The sequence below is a fragment of the Aphelocoma coerulescens genome, chromosome 6 (assembly GCF_041296385.1).
Source record: "Aphelocoma coerulescens isolate FSJ_1873_10779 chromosome 6, UR_Acoe_1.0, whole genome shotgun sequence".
NCBI lineage: Eukaryota > Metazoa > Chordata > Aves > Passeriformes > Corvidae > Aphelocoma > Aphelocoma coerulescens.
Window position 1 is genome coordinate 2,622,250 of NC_091020.1, and position 20,070 is coordinate 2,642,319.

General features: G+C 55.8%; 2 protein-coding genes across 3 annotated transcripts; one reads left to right on the forward strand and one right to left on the reverse strand.

The window, feature by feature from the left end:
- Positions 1-245: 245 nt before the first annotated feature.
- On the reverse strand, positions 246-3,797 carry LOC138112782 (lipase member M-like). Its single transcript, XM_069020376.1, has 9 exons — positions 3,699-3,797; positions 2,955-3,072; positions 2,308-2,506; positions 2,084-2,193; positions 1,726-1,862; positions 1,428-1,574; positions 868-939; positions 572-637; positions 246-479 (listed from the first exon to the last, which is right to left on the reverse strand). Exons 1-9 carry the CDS (start codon positions 3,795-3,797, stop codon positions 246-248), a joined length of 1,182 nt encoding a protein of 393 aa, XP_068876477.1.
- A 4,747-nt stretch (positions 3,798-8,544) lies between these two features.
- On the forward strand, positions 8,545-18,040 carry LOC138112173 (putative lysosomal acid lipase/cholesteryl ester hydrolase). Of its 2 annotated transcripts, none has more exons than XM_069018864.1 (10): positions 8,545-10,509; positions 12,283-12,372; positions 12,871-13,036; positions 13,750-13,948; positions 14,156-14,265; positions 14,589-14,725; positions 15,102-15,245; positions 15,713-15,784; positions 16,337-16,402; positions 16,855-18,040. In XM_069018864.1, the coding sequence occupies exons 1-10, from the start codon at positions 10,384-10,386 to the stop codon at positions 17,086-17,088; spliced, it is 1,344 nt and encodes a 447-aa protein (XP_068874965.1). In that variant the 5' UTR covers positions 8,545-10,383; the 3' UTR covers positions 17,089-18,040. The 2 variants fall into 2 exon arrangements, with proteins under 2 accessions (XP_068874965.1, XP_068874966.1); XM_069018865.1 differs by having other exon boundaries at positions 10,429-10,678.
- The last annotated feature ends 2,030 nt before the right edge of the window (positions 18,041-20,070 follow it).

The window sequence follows — 20,070 nt, forward strand, 5'->3', positions numbered from 1 at the left end:
TCATAGATGAATTCATGGATGGGTTCATGGATGGGTTCATGGATGGGTTCATGGATGGGTTCATGGATGGGTTCATGGATGGGTTCATAGATGGATTCATGGATGGATTCATGGACGGGTTCAATCAATAAATTCATGGATGGATTCAATCAATGGATTCATGGATGGGTTCAATCAATGGATTCATGGATGGGTTCATGGATGGGTTCAATCAATGGATTCAATCAATGGATTCATGGATGGATTCATGGGTTTTCCTCCATCAGGGCCACCATGTGCCTGTACACGCGCTGTGGGGCATTCAGGCCCCAGTGGGGGTCAAAGTGGTTCCAGTCGGGGAAGTGCTCATGGTGGACGACGTTGGCGAGGCGGGACAGCAAGAGCTGGGTCTCCACAGGGGGACTGACCCAGTCCTTCCCCCCACTCCACAGGGCCACGGGCACCCTCATGGCTTCGATCCTGTAAAAGGGCGGTATCAACTGGGAAGGAGAAAAGCACTCCTGTTATTTGGGGCTCTGGTGGATGGGGTGTGATCCCCCATCCCGATCCCAGCCAGCCCCATCCCATTCACCTGGTTGTACTTCTCTATGTTTCTCAGCCCGTAGTCAAACTGCTTGAACTCCCCAGTTTTGGCAGTCTGGAAGGCAGAGGCAAAGGGTTAATCCAGGTAATGCCCTGGATCAGCCCCCTCAACAGCTGTGGCTTTTGAGACACCTTGGTGCTGCAGCTTAAAAATCCCTTTTATCTCTTGGCTTTGATTCTACCTCCTTACCCATCTCCAGAGTGAATGAAGCAGCATTTGAAAATACCACGTTCACAGATGAAAAGAAAGAAAAGTTAAAGTAGTTATAAAATCAGAGTCTCTACCTGTCCCCAGTGCAGAAAGGTTTTTACTGATGTGTAGTCTGGAAAATGAGATATGTATACATCCAGTCGGCTCTACGGGAAAAAGAAAGTATTTTCAAAGTGAGTTGGGAAGGATGAGAATCTGTCTAGGCAAAAAACCTCAAACATTCTCCCTATCACTGCAATATAAAAGTTACATGCTCTTTGTTCTTTAGCAGCTTTATTCTGCTCAGAGCTAGAAGTAGCTTTCAAAGGCAAGCCACTTAATCAGTATCTTAGAGTGCAAGTACAACTGGTCCAGTCATTCTTTGGTTATTTTCTTCTGTAAACTTGTTGCATGTCAGCTGAGAATAGGCAGGATTTCCTCTCCCTAAGGGACGAGAGCACGAGTGATTCTCTCTTAGCAAAGACTCTGTTAGGTTTAACACCCCGACACCACTGCAGGAAATCTTCAAATAACCTCTGCCTTTTGCACCTTGTTTTGGGGATTTGCACTCATTTTTGTGTCTCATTAACTATCTCCAGGTATCTGGGAAGACCAGAGAGGGTTGTGACCTGGATGGAGAGTCTGGTGCACCCACCAGGTTCAGGTTCTCCCAGTCGTACCCTCCAACGAGGAAGATCCTGTTGGCACACACTTCGGCTGCCAGTGGCCTGCTGCACTTCTCAGCCAGGAAGATCTTCTCCTTCCTCCCCACCAGAACCAGCTCTCTGGTTCCAAACAGTCCCTGCAAGAGCACGAGGAAATGTCAGGGATGATGTCAGGAGCTCCAGCACCCACCAGAGGCACAGGGTCAGTGCACAGTGGCAATGCAGGGGGCAGGAGTTGCCAAAAGCCCCTGGATTTCGGGAGTAACAACACACAGACCCCTCCTGTACCTTCAGTGCATGGTCTGGCAGAAAGGCTAACTTTAGCACGGGGCCCTGGGCATGGTGGAAGGTGTACAGAGGAGACAGGGCAAAGAAGAGTTTGATTTTCTCAGCCAGACGTGGCAAGCTGGAAAACGCTATGAAACCTGGAAAGCAGGATGAGATCACAACGAGAACCCCAGCTCACCCCTGACCCCGTGTTTGAGGTGCAGGGTTTGAACAGAAACCACTCCTGGATGCCAGCACAGCCTGGGATAGATGGGCAGGACGTGGCAAACCCCTCCCACACAGCCTCCGCTTTGGGATGGACATTGATGCCTCTTGCCCTGCTCCCCCCCACTGCCCTCTCCTCCCCCTCCTCACTCACCCAGGGAGTTGCCCTGAGCGTGGCCGACGTAGAACAGCCTCTCCTGCTCAGTTTGCATCAGGATGAAGCCCACCATGGCCGGGAGGTCGTACATGGCCATCTCGTGGAAGCTGCGCGGCAAAGGGAGAGCCTGGAGGAGATTCCCACCTCCCAACCCCCCATGGATGCCAGGGGCTCAGCACTGACAGCCCAGCACCCCAGCCCCGTCCTTGGTGGGCCCCGACCTGAAATCCCAGAACTCCTCGGAGGCGATGGACAGGTTGAGGTGCCGGCGGGACCAGCTGTTGCCCCGGTTGTTCCCGATCCAGACGTCGTATCCCGCGTCCGCCAGGATGAAGGCCAGGCTGCTGTCAGGGAAATTGTCCACCCAGTCACCACCATCCAGGCAAAACCCATGCACTATCAGCACAGGCAGCTTGGATCCTGGAAGAGGAGATATCAAGTAGCTGACAGAAGAAGACGCCTTTCCCATATGGAAATAAAACACCCCTGTGCATCTTGATACTGCTTTCTGCAGGCTGCACATTAAACATTCCCTTCTCCCATTGTTTCCCTGGTTGTGCCAGTGTTTTTTTGTGTTTGGGGGGCTTTTTCCATCCCAGGCCCTGAGCCTGGACCTTGGACCAGGGGTTTGCTGCAGGGGAGAAGCCACTGGGGCTTGCTGGGTCACACTGTCCCTTCTCAGGTGCAGCAAAACACAACGCTGAGCTCCTGAATCCCCAGGGACAGCTCAAGGCAGCCAGGAAAAAACTCCTCATCCCTCTCCAAGCTGCCCAAACCATGCCTGAAGGCACAGGCATTCCCACTGGTTCCTCTTGCATCTGGGCAGCAGGCAGCACAGCTGGTCCCCCCTTGGTGAGGCTGAGCCCACCTGAGGGCCCGGGGTCCCCCCTGCCATGGGGAATCCGGTTGAGGCTCAGGAAGTAGCCGTCATCTGTCATCACGTCGTACTCCTCGCTGGGATACCCGTGGAAAAGGATCTTCTGGCTCTGCAGGGACAATGGTGCCAGGGCAGAGGGGGACCCAGCTCCCTGTGCCTGCCTCAGCTTCACCCTCTCCTGCCACCCACGTTCCCAAGTGTCACCCACGTTCCCCGGTGTCACCCATGTTCCCTAGAGTCACCCACGTTCCCCAGCGTCACCCACGTTCCCCAGTGTCACCCACGTTCCCCAGTGTCACCCACATTGCCCGGTGTCACCCACGTTCCCTGGTGTCACCCACATTCCCCAGTGTCACCCATGTTCCCCAGTGTCACCCACGTTCCCTAGAGTCACCCACGTTCCCAAGTGTCACCCAAGTTCCCTGGTGTCACCCACATTCCCCAGTGTCACCCACGTTCCCTAGTGTCACTCACGTTCCCTGGTGTCACCCACGTTCCCCAGTGTCACCTCCATCAGAAGGAATTAGAGGAAGAGCAGGGAGAGGCCAAGCCCAAGCTGAGGGCATGAAGTGAGTGACACCAGTGCAAATATGGGGGATTTTTGATGTCCCAAGCCCCCCAGATGAGGCCAGGTGAAGCTGTTGGGGCGGGGTGAGCAGAGCTGGTCCCTTGGGAAGGACTTTGGGCACACCACACACGGGTCCCGCAGGGGGTGGTGGCCCTCCCAGCACTTACGATGTTCATGAACCTCTCAGGGTTGTACACTTTTTCAGCACCTGGGATGGCATCTTCCAGCCCCTGGGCCAGGCACAGGGCCACCAGCAGCAGCCACATCTCACCCATCCGCAGCACCTGGGGGAGAGCAGGGCTGGCTGAGCAGGGCTGTGGGTGCTCCAGAGGCACAAGGAACACCGTGCAGCCCCAGCACAGCCCAAGCCTGATGCTGTCACAGGTAGCAGGTGTCTACAACCCCCTGTGCACTTTGGAACACACCCCAAGCCTCTCTTGCTGACCATTCCCATTCAGTCCAGTTCCAGCTGCAGTGTGGGACAAGCAGCCTCCCGCCACCCCTGCTGGGAAAAGCATCAGGGCGCTCCCAGGGAAGTCCTTAGGCTTTCAGGAAAAGCATTTCAGGGGAAGAATCCTCCCCCAAAAAGGAGGGGTGGTGTCAGAGCTCCATCCTGCAGGAGCTTCCCTGCTCCATCCCTGTCTTGGATGCTTTATAGCTCCTTGCCAGGTGCTCCTGGATCACCCTGCCAACCACAGCACCCAGCCCAAGGCATTCCAGACTCAAGGACAAATTTTCCAAAGTCCATTTCCCTGGTGATCGAGTCACAGGAGCTGAAGATGGCTCTCTGCCTCCCAGAGTGTATTTTCCCAGTAGCCTTATTGCATGGAAAGCTTTCCTGGGCTGCTCAGGAAAATGGAACACCCCCCCCCCCCCACTGCAGAGCACCATGTGGGTCACAGGAAAAGCTCCCTCTCCCCCAGGAAAACAAAGTGCTAACTCAGGCCTTGCTCTGTGTTCCAGCCCACCACCACCTCGGTGCCTCCATCTCCACGTGCAGGTGAGAAGGGATGTCCTGGGCTGAAGCTGCGCTGGTGGCTGAGGGGAGGAGAGGTCAGACTGCCCATGCTCCTGCAGGCAAACCACACCGCTAAACCTGACCTCCCCTTGTCCTGCCCAGCTGCCCAACACCACTGGCCACGACTGCAGGCTGGGCTCAGTGCTGATCACCACGTTTAGGTGCTTTTGGTTCTCCAACCTGCCTGTGGAAGGAAGGTGGGCAGGACAGCAGGAAAGCAGGAGCTGCAGTGGCCGCCTCCTCACCCAGCTCAGTTGCACACAGACGCAGGCAAGACATTTCAGGCCATGCCTGGGGACTTCAGGGACTGACCAAATTGCTGAAATAACCTCTTCAGTGTGGATTACAAGGGACAGAGGAGGCAGGCCTGCTCAGGAATCAGGAAATGTCAGAACAACATGATCCTCACTGCTGTTTGCTTGTTGCTAAACCCACAGGAGTTTCACACCAATTGCATCCTCTTGTTGAGCTTGTCACTTAGGAAAGAGCTTCTTTCCCTTGGGGCCACATCCCCTGCCCAGAGAGGCATCAAATCCCTGCCAGATTCTGCCCCTGTGGTCCATCTCCCTCAGATCTGCGCCCAACCCTGCACTTCACCATGTACAAGGACACCTCCCTCTTCTCCATGACCTGCAACAGCCCACACGCAGGCCTGTGGTTTCTGTGGCTCCTGCACAATCTGTGATGAGAGTTTCCCCCTCCCAATGCCCCCTCTCCCAGCTCCTGAGCTTTGGCACTGAGATTTCCCACGTGTTGGAGGTCATCCCCATGCCAAAGGCTCTGCTGCCCACCCCAGCGTCACCCAGATGTTATAGTGGCCCACCAAGCTGTGCCACAGAGCCCACAGATGTCAGAGAGAGCGCTGGCAGCCAGCATTCAGCAGTGACAGAAGCAACTCCTCCTGGTGTCCCAGGGCACAGGCAGCCATGGTGGAGGAGAGCAGAGGCGGTCCCTGCTCCTCCTCAAAGCTGCTGTTCCCCAGGCACCAGCCCTGGCTAATGCAAGCAAGCCCCTGCACCCCATCCCCTTCACAGAGCCCAAATGGATGCAGACCCAGGAAAATGTCTGACCACCAAGTTCTCTGCACACGAAACGCACAGCTGGAGGGAAAATAAAGCCTCTTCACTCAGCTGGGATCCTTTCTTTCAGCACCAGCCTGGGCTAGAAGGAGAGCAGACACTGCTCATCGACCTGACCTGCTGCTCCAGGCCCTCCGTGCAGTCGGAGGGGTTGGTGGCACCGAGGGAACCAGTCTGTGGCACTGAGGGGACCAATCCTCTGGGCTTATAAAGACACCCAGAGAAGTTGGGACTTGTCCATCAACACCAGGAAGCCCAGTCCCTCCCCAGTCCCACAGCCCAGTGCTCCTCTCCAGCCCGATGAATCGGACGCTGCACCCCAAGCCCCTGGGAGCTCAGCAGCAAAGAGCCACATCCTAAAGGCTGGGCAGTGTCCCCATCACCGGGATCACACTGGCCTTGTGGCATCCTCCAGCTGGGAGCTGCACTTTTGGCCTTCCTTGGCAGAGGGGTTGCAGCTGCTGTGCCTGTGCTCTGGGCTTGCCAGGCTGCTCATCCCCACTTGCCAGGTGTAGGTCCCTGCTGGTGACACCTGCCAGCTCTGCATGTGAGCACCAGGCTCAGGGACAGGGCTCAGGGACCAGGCCTGGGCTGGAAAGAAAAGGGCAGATCTCACCCAGGTAAGGAGGCAGAAATACCACTTTCACCTGACACTGACTGAGTTTTGTCAGTATGGACATCCCAAGGGTGGAAATCCAAAGGGTGCAAAGCCAGTCTCCCGTGGGCAGGGGTGACAATCTCCACGATGGCTCTGAGTCCATGGGCCCCTTCAACCACATTTTCCAGCCCCACCCATCACCCCTCCTCAATAATGGTGGGAAGGGACCTTCGGAATCTCCATCCCAGCCTCCTGCTCTCCCTGGTTTGGGGTGGTATCACTGCTGAGCAGAGTATTTCCCCTGTCAGTGCAAAGCACCTCTGGCTTGGATGGACACACGTTTGTTGTGGTTTTCACCAGCAGAATTATTGTTTGGGCTTTTTCCTGGATTTAATGAAAGAGCAGGATGTGGCAGGAGCTCTGTTTAATTACAGGGCCTTTGGGTGCTGTTCCCCACCCCCAGCCAAGGTCCTGCAGGAAGGAGGCTGCTCTGCTGACAGCTGCAGAGAGGTGGCACAATGCTGGGTTAGGAGCTCCCTGCCCTGACAGACCCTTCGGGCAGCACCAGGCACGGACCTGACAAGGCAAAATTGGGCATTCCTTCAAGGAAAGAGAGCAAAACCCATGCTGAGAAGTGCCAGAGAACAAAGCAGGCTTAATCTCCAACCTTACCTAGGGGCAGCCTCCACCAGCAGAAATGAGTCTCCCTCAGCTTCCCTGCTACTACAGCTTGGGCATCCAACACTCATCCTGTGACCCCCCGAGGTCACCTGCTCCTTCCCACCGCCCCGGAGCCCCGCGGCTGGGGGGCTGCTCCCCAAAACCTGCCTGTCCCTAGCCCGGCTCATGACCTTCAGACCATGGTTCCCTGCAGAGCTCACACCAGCCCCAGAGTCCCCTGCTGCCACCAGAGCTGAGATGCACAGAGCTCTGCAGACAGAGCTGCACAGACCTTCTGCTCCTCCCCAGAACGCGCCAGGTACAGCAAAGCCAGACCCCACCAGGGACACTCCCCATGAAGGGCAGCCAGGGCTAGGCCAGGTCTGTCCCTGTATCCTCACAAGCAACTTCTGGCCTCCAGGCTCACCTTCATCTCCCTCAGTGGTTTGCAGGGAGCCTGACAAGCCTTTCTTGGTCCTTCAGAGGTCCTTCCTCTCCCAAAACTCCCGTTCCCCTCTGTGCCTCTCTGGACAAGCCCATGGCTCTCCCTCGGCTTTCCCCCCGTATTTGTCCAGCCCCTGCCCCACCTCCTTAAGCTCTCCTCCTGGACAGGCTTGGCCACTTTTGGGAAGGATGACTCCATACCCGGCCGTCCAGCTCCCCTCCAGACAGAGGAGATGTGTTGCTCATGCAAGCCCTGGGAGGGGATTATCCCCTCTGCCTGGCACCGGGCAGGCTGTATCTCGATGCAGAATCCAGATTTGGGTTCCCAGGGACTGCTGGGACACCCCCACACCGGAGGGAGCCCAGGGATGGTGGGTGGAGGCCCAGGCCGAGGTGCAAGGAGAGGCTGGGGGAGCTGGGTTGGGAACCAGACCCGGTGGCTTATTCCCCCTGCCCAAAGGAGTCCCACAGGCGTCGGGGCTGGGTCCTGCTTGGAGAGGCAGAGGAGCCCCCGAGGAACAGGCACAGCTGCAGCACAGAAAGCCTGGCTGTGCCCAGGGAAACAGCCTGGAAGGTGTGAGCGGGACAGCCCTGGGGCCAGGCCCCAAGCAGGGGGGATCCCCCAGCTCCAAGGCAGGAGTCCACAGCTGGACAGGCTCTGAATGTAGTGGGTTGCCTGGCAGATCCAGAAAACCTCCAGAAAACTCCAAGCCCTCTGCTTCTCCTCCCAGCCAGGGCAGCAGCCTGTTGGCACAAGTCCCTCTTGGCATGTCCCACTTGTGAGCGCCTCGCCAGCGTGTGCATGGCCAACAATCAGGACAATCCCAGCTGGAGCCAGGACGTACTTTGCCCCACCCAGCAGGAGCTGAGACTCCGAGGGGACACACGAGTGGGAAGGGAGCCTGGGAAGATCCATGTCCAGGGCTGGATGCAGCACGCCACGGCCACATCTCCCTGCTCTGCCACTCTCAGCCCAGCATCCAAGGGACAGCTGCCTCTCCCTGAAGCCAGCGAGGTCTTTCCACCCCGCCGACGACCTGGGGTGGTTTGCGAAACAGCTGCGGAGGGAGGGCAGGGCGGGGTTTGGCGGCAGGAGCAGTAAAATGATCAGGTAGCGAGGGAGCTGGGCGCTGAACTTTGCTTCTCCCCCTGGTGACAGAGAAGGAAAGCAAACCAGAGACGCGGGTGGCCCGGGGGCTGGGGTTGGGTGGGAATTTTTCACCAGCAGACTTTGCATTCCGCTGCTGACAAAGCGGAAAAACCTGAGCCCAAGTTTCTCGCTAAATTAAACTCGACAGCACTGACTGTGCACGCAGAGAGGAACATCGCGCCTGCTCTGCGACAGAAGGAGCACCAGAAACCCTTAAAAGCAGCTGAAAAGCACAGAGGATTTATGGAGGGGCTTATTTCTCCCCCTCCTGCTCCTCCACAACTGCAGGAAGAAGAAAAACAAATCCGGCCAGGGCATCGTGGTGAGGCTGGCTGGCAGCAGCCTCTGGGGACCTTTCCCGTCCTCCCAGGAGACAGAGCTCCATCCCCGCAGAGCTCCTGCCCCGGGTGGCCATGGCCAGGCCACACAACCACCTCACGCTCAAGGAGACATGGACAGCCATGGTTGGTTGGGTTTGGGGTGTTTTGATGCCCCAAACCGCTCCACTTCCCGTGAGGGTTTGGGCAGGAGCTCGTTCCCCCCAGCAGCACCTTCCCAGCCCCTCTGCTGCCCAGGCTTTCCTGGTTCCCCCGCAGGGCACTGTCCCGTGGACAAGGGCCACTCCAGGACCTCAGTGCCCACACGGCCAGACAGCAGCAAGCTGAAGTGCAGGGGGATTTAGGAAACAACCCCTGAGATGCAAGCAGCGTGGGGCAGGTGCTCTCTGTGCATGGGGGATGTTCCCTCCCAGGACTGGCATCGTGGTCACACCAGTCCTGTCCTAGCAGCAGCCCAGTGCTCACCCTCTGGTTGCTTTCCAGTAATCCCGTCGTCTCCCCGTGCCTTCCAGTGGGTGTTTGTTGTTACGAGAGGAAGATAAAATAACTGTTAAAACCTGTGGAATAAGCTCGGCTCAGAATTCTTAAGTTTTATCCCAGTTTTTTTTCTGATTTGCTCGTGCCTTAATAGTCTGTGCAGTGATTCACCCGGGGGCTCCCCGCTAATGTGGCCCCAAACTTGATGCCAGGACCTGGAGTGGCCATAGGAGCCTTTCTGATGTCCTGTCCCTAAGAGGAAGACAAGTTCTGTGGGTGCTGGGAGGGAGGGGGAGCGGTTTTTTCTTGTCTAGGCATACCTGATCCTGTTTTTCCACTTTTCCTCCTCTCCCTCCAGAGAAAAAATCAGATTCTGCTCTGAGCCACTGCTCCTTTGAGGGTGAGCCAGCTGGGAGGGCTTCTGGAACTGCCTCCAGCTAGTCCTTGGTGAAGGCCAGTCACTGTAGCTCCAGACAGAGGTGGTTATTTGGGCTTTCCAAAGCATGTTTGCATTTGAGCGAGCGTGGCTGGACCAGACCTGGCAGGTGCTGGCTGCAGGAGGGATGCAGGACAGCCAGCACCAGGGCCCTGCAGCCTGGGCACCTGGGCAAGGGGTGCAGAGGTGGCCACGAAGGCAGCGGTGCCAAAAATGACACCCACAGCCCGTGTCACCCCTCAGCATCCCTGCAGGGACCTGCTCAGGCAGCAGGCAGCTCCTGGCCGAAGGCATCGCCAGCTGGGAAGAGGGGAAGCCTGGGGAGATGTGAAGTGTCCATCCACAGCTTCTTCCCTCCCCGGGGATGGATTTATTTTTCTCTCTTTTTACAGAGCACCCCCTGAAGTCACAACGGGGACTGGGAGTTCTGCCTTTTCAGGCTCATTCCATGCCAGGAGGCAGCGGGAAGAGCCGGAAGGAGCTGGGACGGCTTTCCCACTGGGGTTCGCTGGGATGAGCTAGGCTGGTCCCACTCACCCCACAGCACCCAGGGCACCAGCACCAGCCCTGAGCACCAAAGGCAGTGCCGGGGCAGGTGGAGAGGCCAGACGCTGCCCGTCCTCGAGTTCGCAGAGGCCATGGGCAATGCCAAATGACTCCATCGGGTGGAAATAACCAATTTGTTACAGCTCTCAACCCTTCTGCAGTGCCTCGAAAACATTCCCAAGCCAGCCGGGGCAGGGAGGGTGTCTCCTGCCGAGCAGACTCCAGCCCTCAGGTAAGTTACGCGTCCGTGGGAGGAGGGATGGGAGGGAGTGGCGGCCCGTGACGCTCCCGAACCCGCGGAGCAGAGGCGGTAACAGCCGGCAGCGGGGACCTCCTGCTCGGGGGACGTCGGCCACAAAGGCTCCCGCACCTCTTCTGCTGCAGCCCCCGGACCGCGACGGGTAATCCCTGCTCCTCGGGTGCCATCCCTGGGGCCAGCGGGACAGGGCTCGGGGAGGTGGGACAGCAGGGCTTCCCGGGACTCCTGGCTCCAAGAGAATGTCTCTGGCCGGGGAGTGTTTGGAGAGGGGTCAGCGCCGTGCTGCTGGTGGGAGAGGTGTCACCCTGCTGCACCTCTCGGAGGTCCCCGGCGGCTCTCAGGGTCTGCTGAGACGAGGGACATCCCACAGAGGGAATATTTTTCCAAGCTGACTGTTGAGAGGAAAGGGCCATCCCAGGCAAGGCTCTTCCCTGGTATTTGCATGCCCTCCTCCTGACGCCACACCACAAAAATGTGCTCACTCTCCCCTTGCTTTCCCGAAAGGCTCGGTCTCAACGAGTGCAGAGCTTCGCGGAGCCGAGCGACAGGGTGCTGGCCCCAGACCGCACCCCGGAGGGCTCAGGGTGATGGTGGGGAGCCCTCGGTCCCCCAGGCGAGCAGCAGCCCCGGGAGATGGGTCCCTCCGTCCGGGCACAGCCCCCCGAGCCGGTGCTGTCGCCGGGAGGGAGCCCTAGGGGTGTCCGAGGTGCAGGTGCGCTGCTCCTCCTCACGGCCCCGCTGCGGGGACAGCACAGGGAGCAGGTGGCTTTTCTCCCCGGCTGCCAAAACACCTCCTGCAGCAGGGAAAGGGGAGGATGAGGGACAGTGACACGGGAAGTGACAGAAACCTGCTCCCGGTTCTCCTCTCTTTCACCAGGGGAGCAATGGGGAGGGTGTAAGATACCTGGCACTGGCCCTCAGCGGGAATTTGGCAGCCCCCTGCTGAATTGCTCTGCACGATTGAATTCCTCTGAGTAGCTGAGGCAGTGCTTCTGCTGCAAATTTGTTGCCTCCAACAAATTTACCTATTCCTATATGGCAGGGGTCTGCCCGTGGCAGGGGCGTTGGAACTGGATGGTCTTTAAGGTCCCTTTCCACCCAAAGAGTTCTGAGATTCTGCGTTTCTGTGAAATCAAAGGTGTTTTGTGGTAGGAACCAGCCAAAGCCGACATTTCAAAACCCTTCCCAGGAAGAACAGGGGTATCCTGAGATGGAATTTCATTCAGTTTTTGCAAAAACCTGAGGAGTATCCCAGGGTCTCTCTCAGCCATAGGGAGAACCCAAACAAACCACGTTATTTGATTTCTTCTCAAGAACACAGCCCTGAGACTTAAAATTGGGTGGTTTACTCCTCATTAGTTCAGCTATCAGAGGAACAAAACAATCTATTCTTCCAACTATGCAAGACATTATTTTAAATGAAAAATCTGTAATTACTGTCCTCTGAAAGCAGATTTGCCTGGGCACATGCAGGTGGACCTGTACCTGTGCACATTTCTGAATACGAGGGCCTGACGGAGAACATGGGATTAAAATGTGCTGGAATTTGGACTCTGGCTTTGTCTGAGATTAGCAAAACGAGCCATTTTCAGAACCAGTTAGAGGGCTGGAAGTTGAAAATCATTTCACCTGTTGAGGGGTCAAGTTAAAACACTGATGGAAGTGCAGTGCACGTCAAAAGAGCTCCCCAGCTCCTGTGCCAGTGCCAGCACAGTGTCTCATGCTGCTCATGACGACGTTTTGCAGAGCACCATGACGTGGCTGTTCCTCACCATTGCTTGCTTCATGTGTGCCACCGAAAAGTCAGGAGCCAACCCCGAGGTGTCCATGGATGTTGTAAGTCCCTTCTTTTCCTGCTCGGTTGTGCAAGTTACCTGCGCTGCCGTGATCTGCGCAACACCCACAGTCCCTGGGTGTCTTCACCGAGGTTTGGCACCAGGATTTTATCAGAGATTTGTCTCCCTGTTCTTATGCACACGGAGATTTATGGCAGACATTTACGGGGGGCTTTGTTCCAAGTCAGCAGGTTTGGTCAGGACAGCTCTCTCAGGCTCAGAGCTCAGCTGTCTGTGCTGCCCCACTCTTGATTGCAACACAAAAAATGACAGTTCTTCACCAGACCTGCTCAGGGACCTGCCAAAAGTCCTGGCTGAAGTCATGACATCGCCACGGCATTGGTGGAGGGGACACTGGGAGGTCCTGAGCCCACCTTACCCCGGGAGTCCCCACCAGCAGCACTGATGGCTTTGCCCAGCCCTGCCCCCCCTCAGGACAGAGACCCTGCCTCCCCGGGGACTGTCCCACGCTGTCCTTCCCTTGCTTCCCTTCCCACAGGGCGAGATTGTCCGGTACCACGGGTACCCCTACGAGGAGCACGAGGTGGTGACAGACGATGGCTATTACCTCACCCTGCAGAGGATTCCCCACGGCAGAGACAACCCGGAACGCTTCAGCATCTCCCACGGGGCAGAGGCACAGGCATCCAGCATGTTCTGTCCCCGTAAGTGCCACAGGAAGCTCTGCCTGCTCCGGGCACCCTGAGAGCTTTGCTGGGCTGGAGAAGCCATGGTCAAGGCTGCTTCACCATGGGCTGGGCCCTCCAGGAGGCAGCTTTCCCTGGAGGAAAAATCAGGCAAATAGCCTTGGGAGCAGAAGAAATGCAGGGGCCCACCATGCTGGCCTTCCAGTTCTGAGAGGATTTGCTCCAAAGAGGAAGGAGAATAATGGGACAGAGAAATCTTGCCCCAGGTTTTACCTCAGCTCAAAACCAGGCAGTGGAGCAGCAAGAAGCCACTTGCCAGGAAAGGAAACCAAACCAGGTGTCCAATCCAATGCCATCTCACCACTTTGGATCCTCCCTGTGTCCAGTCCAATGCCATTTTGGGACCCTCCTGTTCTTCACTTTGACCCCTGTTTCAAAGTGATGATGGGGTGACGCCCTGTTCTTGGCAGTGTGTCCCTCCCCTGGGAAGCAGGAGGACTGGCATATGAACATGGCAAGTAAGTGTAAAACACCCCAGATTTCCATCTCTGCCCTGGGATGACCCAAGAGCCTTCTTCAAAAACACCTCCCCAGAGAGGCTGAGGACAGCGGTGACCGTGTCCCTGCACTGGTGTCCCTTCCTGGGGAGCGGCTGCCAGAGCAATACCTGGCTGTGAATGATCAATTTTGCTCGTGGTCAGAGAAAATGATTCCTCCTCTTCTTCCTCCAGCTCCAAAGGCCGTGGTCTTCCTGCAGCATGGCCTGGTGTTGGAGGGAAGCAACTGGGTCACCAACTTGCCCAACACCAGCCTGGGCTTCATCCTCGCCGACGCCGGCTACGACGTCTGGATCGGGAACAGCCGGGGGAACAGCTGGTCACGGAAACACAAGGAGTTTGAGTTCTACCACCAGCAATACTCATCCTACAGGTATTTTCCATGAAACTGGAGGGTGGGCAGGTCCCTGGTACCCCCAGCAGTGTCCACAGGATGGAGGAGGGACACTCCTGACAGTCACGCCCTCTGCCAGTGGGCAGAAACTGGGTTGCCCATTCCTGCCAGAGCTCTTGCCTGCACCCAAGTAGCCATGGCAGGGCCAGCAGGGGTGATTTTGTCATGTGCCTGTCTCCCCTGCAGCTTCCATGAGATGGCCATGTATGACCTTCCAGCGACCATCAACTACATCCTGCAGAAAACGGGGCAGGAGCAGTTGTACTACGTGGCTTATTCCCAAGGCACCACCACAGGTACTGAGGAGGAGAGCAGGCCTGGCCCAGCTGCATCAGCTGGGCACCCCCAGTCTGGGAGCATTCCTAAAACCTTGGTCGGGGGGGTAATGTCCAGGCACTTCCAAACAACAAAAGGGAAAAGAGCAGGTCATTGCTTTAACAGAAGGGTTTTGAGCACTGGCAGCCCCAAAGATTCCAAACCAGATGCATCCCATTGCTGCCACAGCCCAACCTGCCAGAGCCACCTCTGAGGGGTCTTCTGATGGGCACACACACAGCTGGGAGCCAACAGCTCCCTCAGAAACAACAGGGCAGGGTCTGCTTCCTTCTCCCTCACGCAGGTTTCATCGCCTTCTCATCCATTCCCGAGCTGGATCGCAAAATCAAGATGTTTTTCGCCTTGGCTCCGATCACCGTGAACTCAAACATGAAGTCACCCTTGGTCAGGGTGTTTGACCTTCCCGAGGTGCTGATTAAGGTACGTACTCACCACACGTGAGGTGTGAGGGGGAGGAGGGGCTGGGAGGTCACCTGAGACACGCAGTGCTTGTACATCACCTGCGCTCTGTGTTTGTGCCTGTGTTCTGAGCTTGCAGGGTGTGTAAATCGTCTTCCTGTCCAGCCTTAATCAGAGAAGAACCATTTATAGATAGTGGTTTTGGGTCTCTTCTCCTAGGAGAAACCTCACCTAGGAAGGTCAGGGCTCTTCCAGGGCCATGGCCATTTCTGAAAGGCCAAAATGACGAAGCACAGCAAAACTGTCGGCACCTTTCAGGGGTGAGCAAAGAGGTGGGGAGCACCCGGAGGCAAAAAGGAACGTGAACCCCACTGAGGCACCCCTCTGACTTCCACAGCTCATTTTAGGACACACAGTGGTCTTTGATAAGGACGAGATCTTGAAGCAAGTGGTTTCCAGAATGTGCACCTACCCCATGCTGAAAAGCCTGTGCTCTCTGGTGTTTTACCTGTCCGGCGGGTTCACCGACAGCCTAAACGTGGTACGTACGCTCCAGCTTCCCTCTCAAGACATCCAGTTCCTCACTGTCCGAGCCTGAGCTGTCGATCTGCTGCCTCCACATGGCCTTTCACATCTTCAATTGGTAGAAAAATTCAGGCTGGAGGCACCAGGGTGGGGGTTTCTCAAGGAAAGCATTGGTGTAATTCCTTAATATTCCAGGAAGGAAACGCGTTAGGAACAACACATAGAGCTACTGCCATGAGTTGAGCTTTGTCTTTGCAAAAGGATCCTGAGCACGAGCTATGGAGCCTTACTTTGCCTTGGAAACCAGGCAGACCCCTAACGTGGCCCAGCATCCCATGGGAACTGCTCAGCTCACTGCAGGGAGCTCTACAGCTCCGTGTGAGCCTGTGGGGGAGGCTCGTGTGGCTACTGAACAGGGTCAGCTTTATTTCTAACGTGGATTTTGGGGGGCAGAGAATGAACCTCTCCAACGGTTTCTTGCAGAGCCGCGTTGATGTCTACCTGGCCCGCTACCCTGATTCCACATCCCTAAAAAACATGCTGCACTGGCGCCAGGTAACACTCCTGTTCTCCTCTCTCTGCCCAGGGGTTGGGAATAATCCCCCAGCACTCCCTCTGCAGAGCTGTATGAGGGAGAGAGAGGAAAGCTGCCCCGAAGTTACTTATCCCAACAAAAGAGGTCCAAGAGTCCTCAGGGCTGGAAGGAGGCGGAGGTGGAACAAAGCCTGCTGATAAACCAGGACAGGAGATGGCAGAGTAAAGGCTGAGGGTCAGTAAGAGCACTAATTATACAAGTCATTAATGAAAACATTCAGCTCACATGCTCCTGCTGATGGCATTGACCACAACACACAAAGAACTTGTCCAAAGGTCTGACTCACCTCTCGCTTGAGGCTCTTGGTTGTACACCAAGTTCTTCCCTGTGGGTTTCCGTGCCAAGGTCTTCCTGGGGCTGAGCTCTCCTCCCAAAATCCAGCACCAGATGTAAAGAATCGCTTCCCTGAGCCTTGGTGGCAGGAGGGAGCAGTGCAGTCAGTCCCCTGTCACCTGTGTCTCAGAGACCCCTCCAACGCACGGATAATAAACTTAACTCTCCTCCTTTTCCAGCTCTATCAGACGGGGGAATTCAAGTGTTATGATTACGGCAGTGACAACGTGCTTCATTACAACCAGGTAAGAGAGAGCCTTGCTCAGAGAAATAAAACAAATAAATATTGCAACATGAATACTGCAGTGGTTGAGACTGAATCTGGAGCACTGAGCAACCTGGGCTAGTGGAAGGTGTCCCTGCCCATGGCAGGGGGGGGCTGCAACAAGATGATATTTGAGGTCCACTCCAACCCAAACCACTCTGTGATCCCAGGAATTACATGGTGTTTATGGAATTTACTCATTTTGTGGTGCTTATGGGATTTATGGGAAGCAGGTTTGTAACTTTCTTACACAAACAGTCACTCGGTGATGACTTTTTGACCCTCTGGTGAAAAGCACAGGAGCCCAAGGCATAGTGAGGCTCCCTGGGGATAGTTCTGCTCCTATCCCTTGGGGTAAGGGAGAAATTCCAAGCAGCCACAGGACACACTTTGAATTTTTGGCTTGCCCTTCACCTCCTTCCTGTTTTCCAGAGCACTCCTCCCTTCTATGAGCTGGAGAACATGAAAACCCCGCTGGCTGCCTGGTATGGGGGCAAGGACTGGATTTCAGCCCCTGAAGATGTGGACATCACCCTGCCCCGCATCTCCAACGTGGCCTACAAAAAGTACATCCCTGAATTCGTCCACTTTGACTTCCTCTGGGGCAAGCAGGTCTACGAGCAGGTGTACAAAGAAATGCTTGACCTGATGGAGAAGAGCGCCTAGAGCTGGAGCAGTGATTGTTGGCTTCTCAGTGACCTCTGGGGCTTCTCTGATTGGGGAAAGAAAAAAAAAAAGTGAAGAAAAACTGGGTGGGGGGAAAGCTCAATAAACTGCTACACTTGGTTTGGATTGGTCCTACTCTGGCCAGTGAGGAAACCAGCCAGTCCAGTGGCTGGGAAAGCACTCTGGGTTGAGGGTCAGTAGGCTGAGGTCCTTGCAGCGGTCGAGCACGGCCCTCACCCCCTGGGTTTCCCAGGCGCCTCACTTGCTCAGGTTTCCAGCAACAACCGATTTCAGCGGAATTTGGCTCCTGGGGGCCGTTGTGGACTCTGGGTTCCCTGAGCTTGGGCTCCCAGCTGCAAACGCTGGACAGAAGCTCCGTGCCCTCCTGGACACTGGTGTCTCACAGGAGCAGGTCTGCTGGGATGAAGCCGCGGGGTGGATGAATCCTGTGGGGCTTTATTCCCCTCCTGGCAACGCTTCCACACCGAGGATCCCAACACCCTGACATTCCCTGCCTTCGCTCAGAGTTGGAAGGAGCTCTGAACTTCCTGCCTGGTGACAGTGAAGAGTGGCCATAGGTTTTTTTCCATGAGAACTGCCCATTTCACTGACTCAGGGAGCGTCTTAGATCCGTGCTGCTTTGGATAACTTTGCTCATACACAACGGAGTTTCAGTAAGTTCTACCAGGAAACCCCATTTTGCACCACTTTAAGCAGCTCTAAGGAGCAAACCCAGCTGGAAAGGTCACCTTTTGCTGCCTCTCAGGGAATGCTTTTGTGGCAGACAGAAGAAAGCTGTGGTGGAAAGCAGTAACGAGTCTAAATCTATTTTCAGCTTCTGGATTAAATTAATAATACCTTGATCAGAGAAGGAATTGGGAATTTGCCTGTTTGTGTAACTATCTTCTTAAAATATGCCTGGGAGCAAGCAGGGCAAAGGATAAGGTCCTCTTTCCACAAATATATATTAATAATAATAATAATAATAATAATAATAGTAATAATAATAATAATAATAATAATAATAATAATAAATTGGATAGTGTCTACTGGGCTCTGTGTGGTTGTACTGTTAACTAGAGGTTAAAATTTCCCCTGGGAGGGCGGGCAGCCCCTGGCACAGGGTGCCCAGAGCAGCTGTGGCTGCCCCTGGATCCCTGGCAGTGTCCAAGGCCAGGCTGGACATTGGGGCTTGGAGCAGCCTGGGACAGTGGAAAGGGTGGAATGAGACAGGCTTTGAGGTCCCTTCCAACCCAAACTATTCCAGGGTTCTGTGGGTGTGGGGGTTTTCAGCACGCTCTTACCACATGCAGGTGAGGGAGAGCTGCTTGCCCAATGCTCCTCCTGCTCAGGGATAATTTCCAGTGGCTGCTCATGCTGGCAGACACCCACGGTGCCACCAGCACCTCCTGCCCTGTGCCCTGCAGGGAAGACATGGGTGGTGAGGAGGGCACTGAGCCCAGCTCAGCTGCTCTCCGGAGCCAAACTGTGGGGGTTTAGCAGCAGAGTTCCATCCAGGTGTCTGGAGATTGTGGCACAGGGCTGGTGGTGCCTTGTGGGACAGCTGCAGCGGGCTCTGCTTGAGTTACCATCTGTGAAGTGTTTCACTTTCTACCTTACAGCTGGAAGTGACCACAGAAGGAAACAGGATGGGGTGGGGTGATCCCGGGGCGCAGGAATGAGGCTGTAGGTTAGATAGGATCTACCTGGATTGCCAGCGATTAACTGCCTCACTTGGGATATTTGTAATGACATCTTCTGTGTGATCAGCTGCTCACAGCGGGGCTGTGCCCTGGAGCAGCATCTTACAGGACTGCACTGTGCTCGTGCCACAGACAGCAGTGCAAATGCAGGATGACTTTTCCACCTTGGCAAATAAACACCCAAAGATGCCAGCAAGATGTTTCCCCAGCAGACTTCTGGAAAGCTGGCAGGAAATTAGAGTCCTAGAATCCATAAGAGGCCCCTAAGGTCATCAAACCCAGCTGTGCTCACCACTACACCACATCCCCACCTGCCATTTGTTTAAGTTTACTTTAAAAGCACCAACTTTTCACTTTTAACAGACAGGTCTGTGCTGATTGCACAGGGTATCAGAGAATCAAGGAATCACAGATACTTTGGGTGGGGAGGAACCTCAAAGCCCATCCAGTGCCACCCCCTGCCATGGTCAGGGACACCTTCCACTGTCCCAGGCTGCTCCCAGCCCCAATGTCCAGCCTGGCCTTGGGCACTGCCAGGGATCCAGGGGCAGCCCCAGCTGCTCTGGGCACCCTGTGCCAGGGCCTGCCCACCCTCCCAGGGAGCAATTCCTTCATAACACCCAATCTAATCCTGCCCTCTGGCACTGGGAAGCCATTCCCTGTGTCCTGTTCCTCCATCCCTTGTAAAGAGTCTCTCTCCATCTTTCCTGTCGCTCCTTCAGGTCCTGCAAGGCCACAGTGAGGTCACCTGAGTGTTTCTCCTCTCCAGGCTGAACAACCCCAGCTCTCCCAGCCTTTCCTCCCAGCAGAGCTGCTCCATCTCTCCGATCAATTTGGTGGCCTTCTCTGGAGTGGCTCCAGCAAACCAATGTCCTACATATCTCAGTCCATGGTGATCAGTTTAACCTCTCACCCTCAGACCTCCCAGTGCAGCACAAAGCCTTCACCACCCTTTTCATCCTCCCTGTGTGGGCAAACCTGCCTCAGTCACACACCTCCAGCGGGGAGGATGTTGATCACTCAGCCTCCTGTTTAATTTTCTTCCAGATGTGCTCATGCAGAGCGTGTCACATGAGGCCATGAGGGCTTAAGGCTGTGTCACGTCCCGCTCAGGGCACGGCGGTGCCACCATGCTGGCTGACCCATCCTTTCCCTTCATCACACAGTCAGTGCGAAGAGCAGCAGCCACACAGTAGCTGTGGAGTGGAGCACAGGGCCTGCCCCAGGCTGTGCCCAGGCCACAGGGGTGCTGAGCACCCCTCCCACAGCCTCCTTCCCC

Coding starts and splice junctions, on each gene's coding strand:
- LOC138112782 (XM_069020376.1), bottom strand. CDS start 3,797: ATGTGGCTGCTGCTGGTGGCCCTGTGCCTGGCCCAGGGGCTGGAAGAT. Junction 940..1,427: donor ACTGGGAGAACCTGAACCTG/GTGGGTGCACCA, acceptor TTTTTCCCGTAG/AGCCGACTGGATGTATACAT. Junction 638..867: donor CCTTTCTGCACTGGGGACAG/GTAGAGACTCTG, acceptor TCTGCCTTCCAG/ACTGCCAAAACTGGGGAGTT.
- LOC138112173 (XM_069018864.1), top strand. CDS start 10,384: ATGACTCCATCGGGTGGAAATAACCAATTTGTTACAGCTCTCAACCCT. Junction 14,266..14,588: donor TTCCCAAGGCACCACCACAG/GTACTGAGGAGG, acceptor TCCCTCACGCAG/GTTTCATCGCCTTCTCATCC. Junction 15,246..15,712: donor TCACCGACAGCCTAAACGTG/GTACGTACGCTC, acceptor GGTTTCTTGCAG/AGCCGCGTTGATGTCTACCT.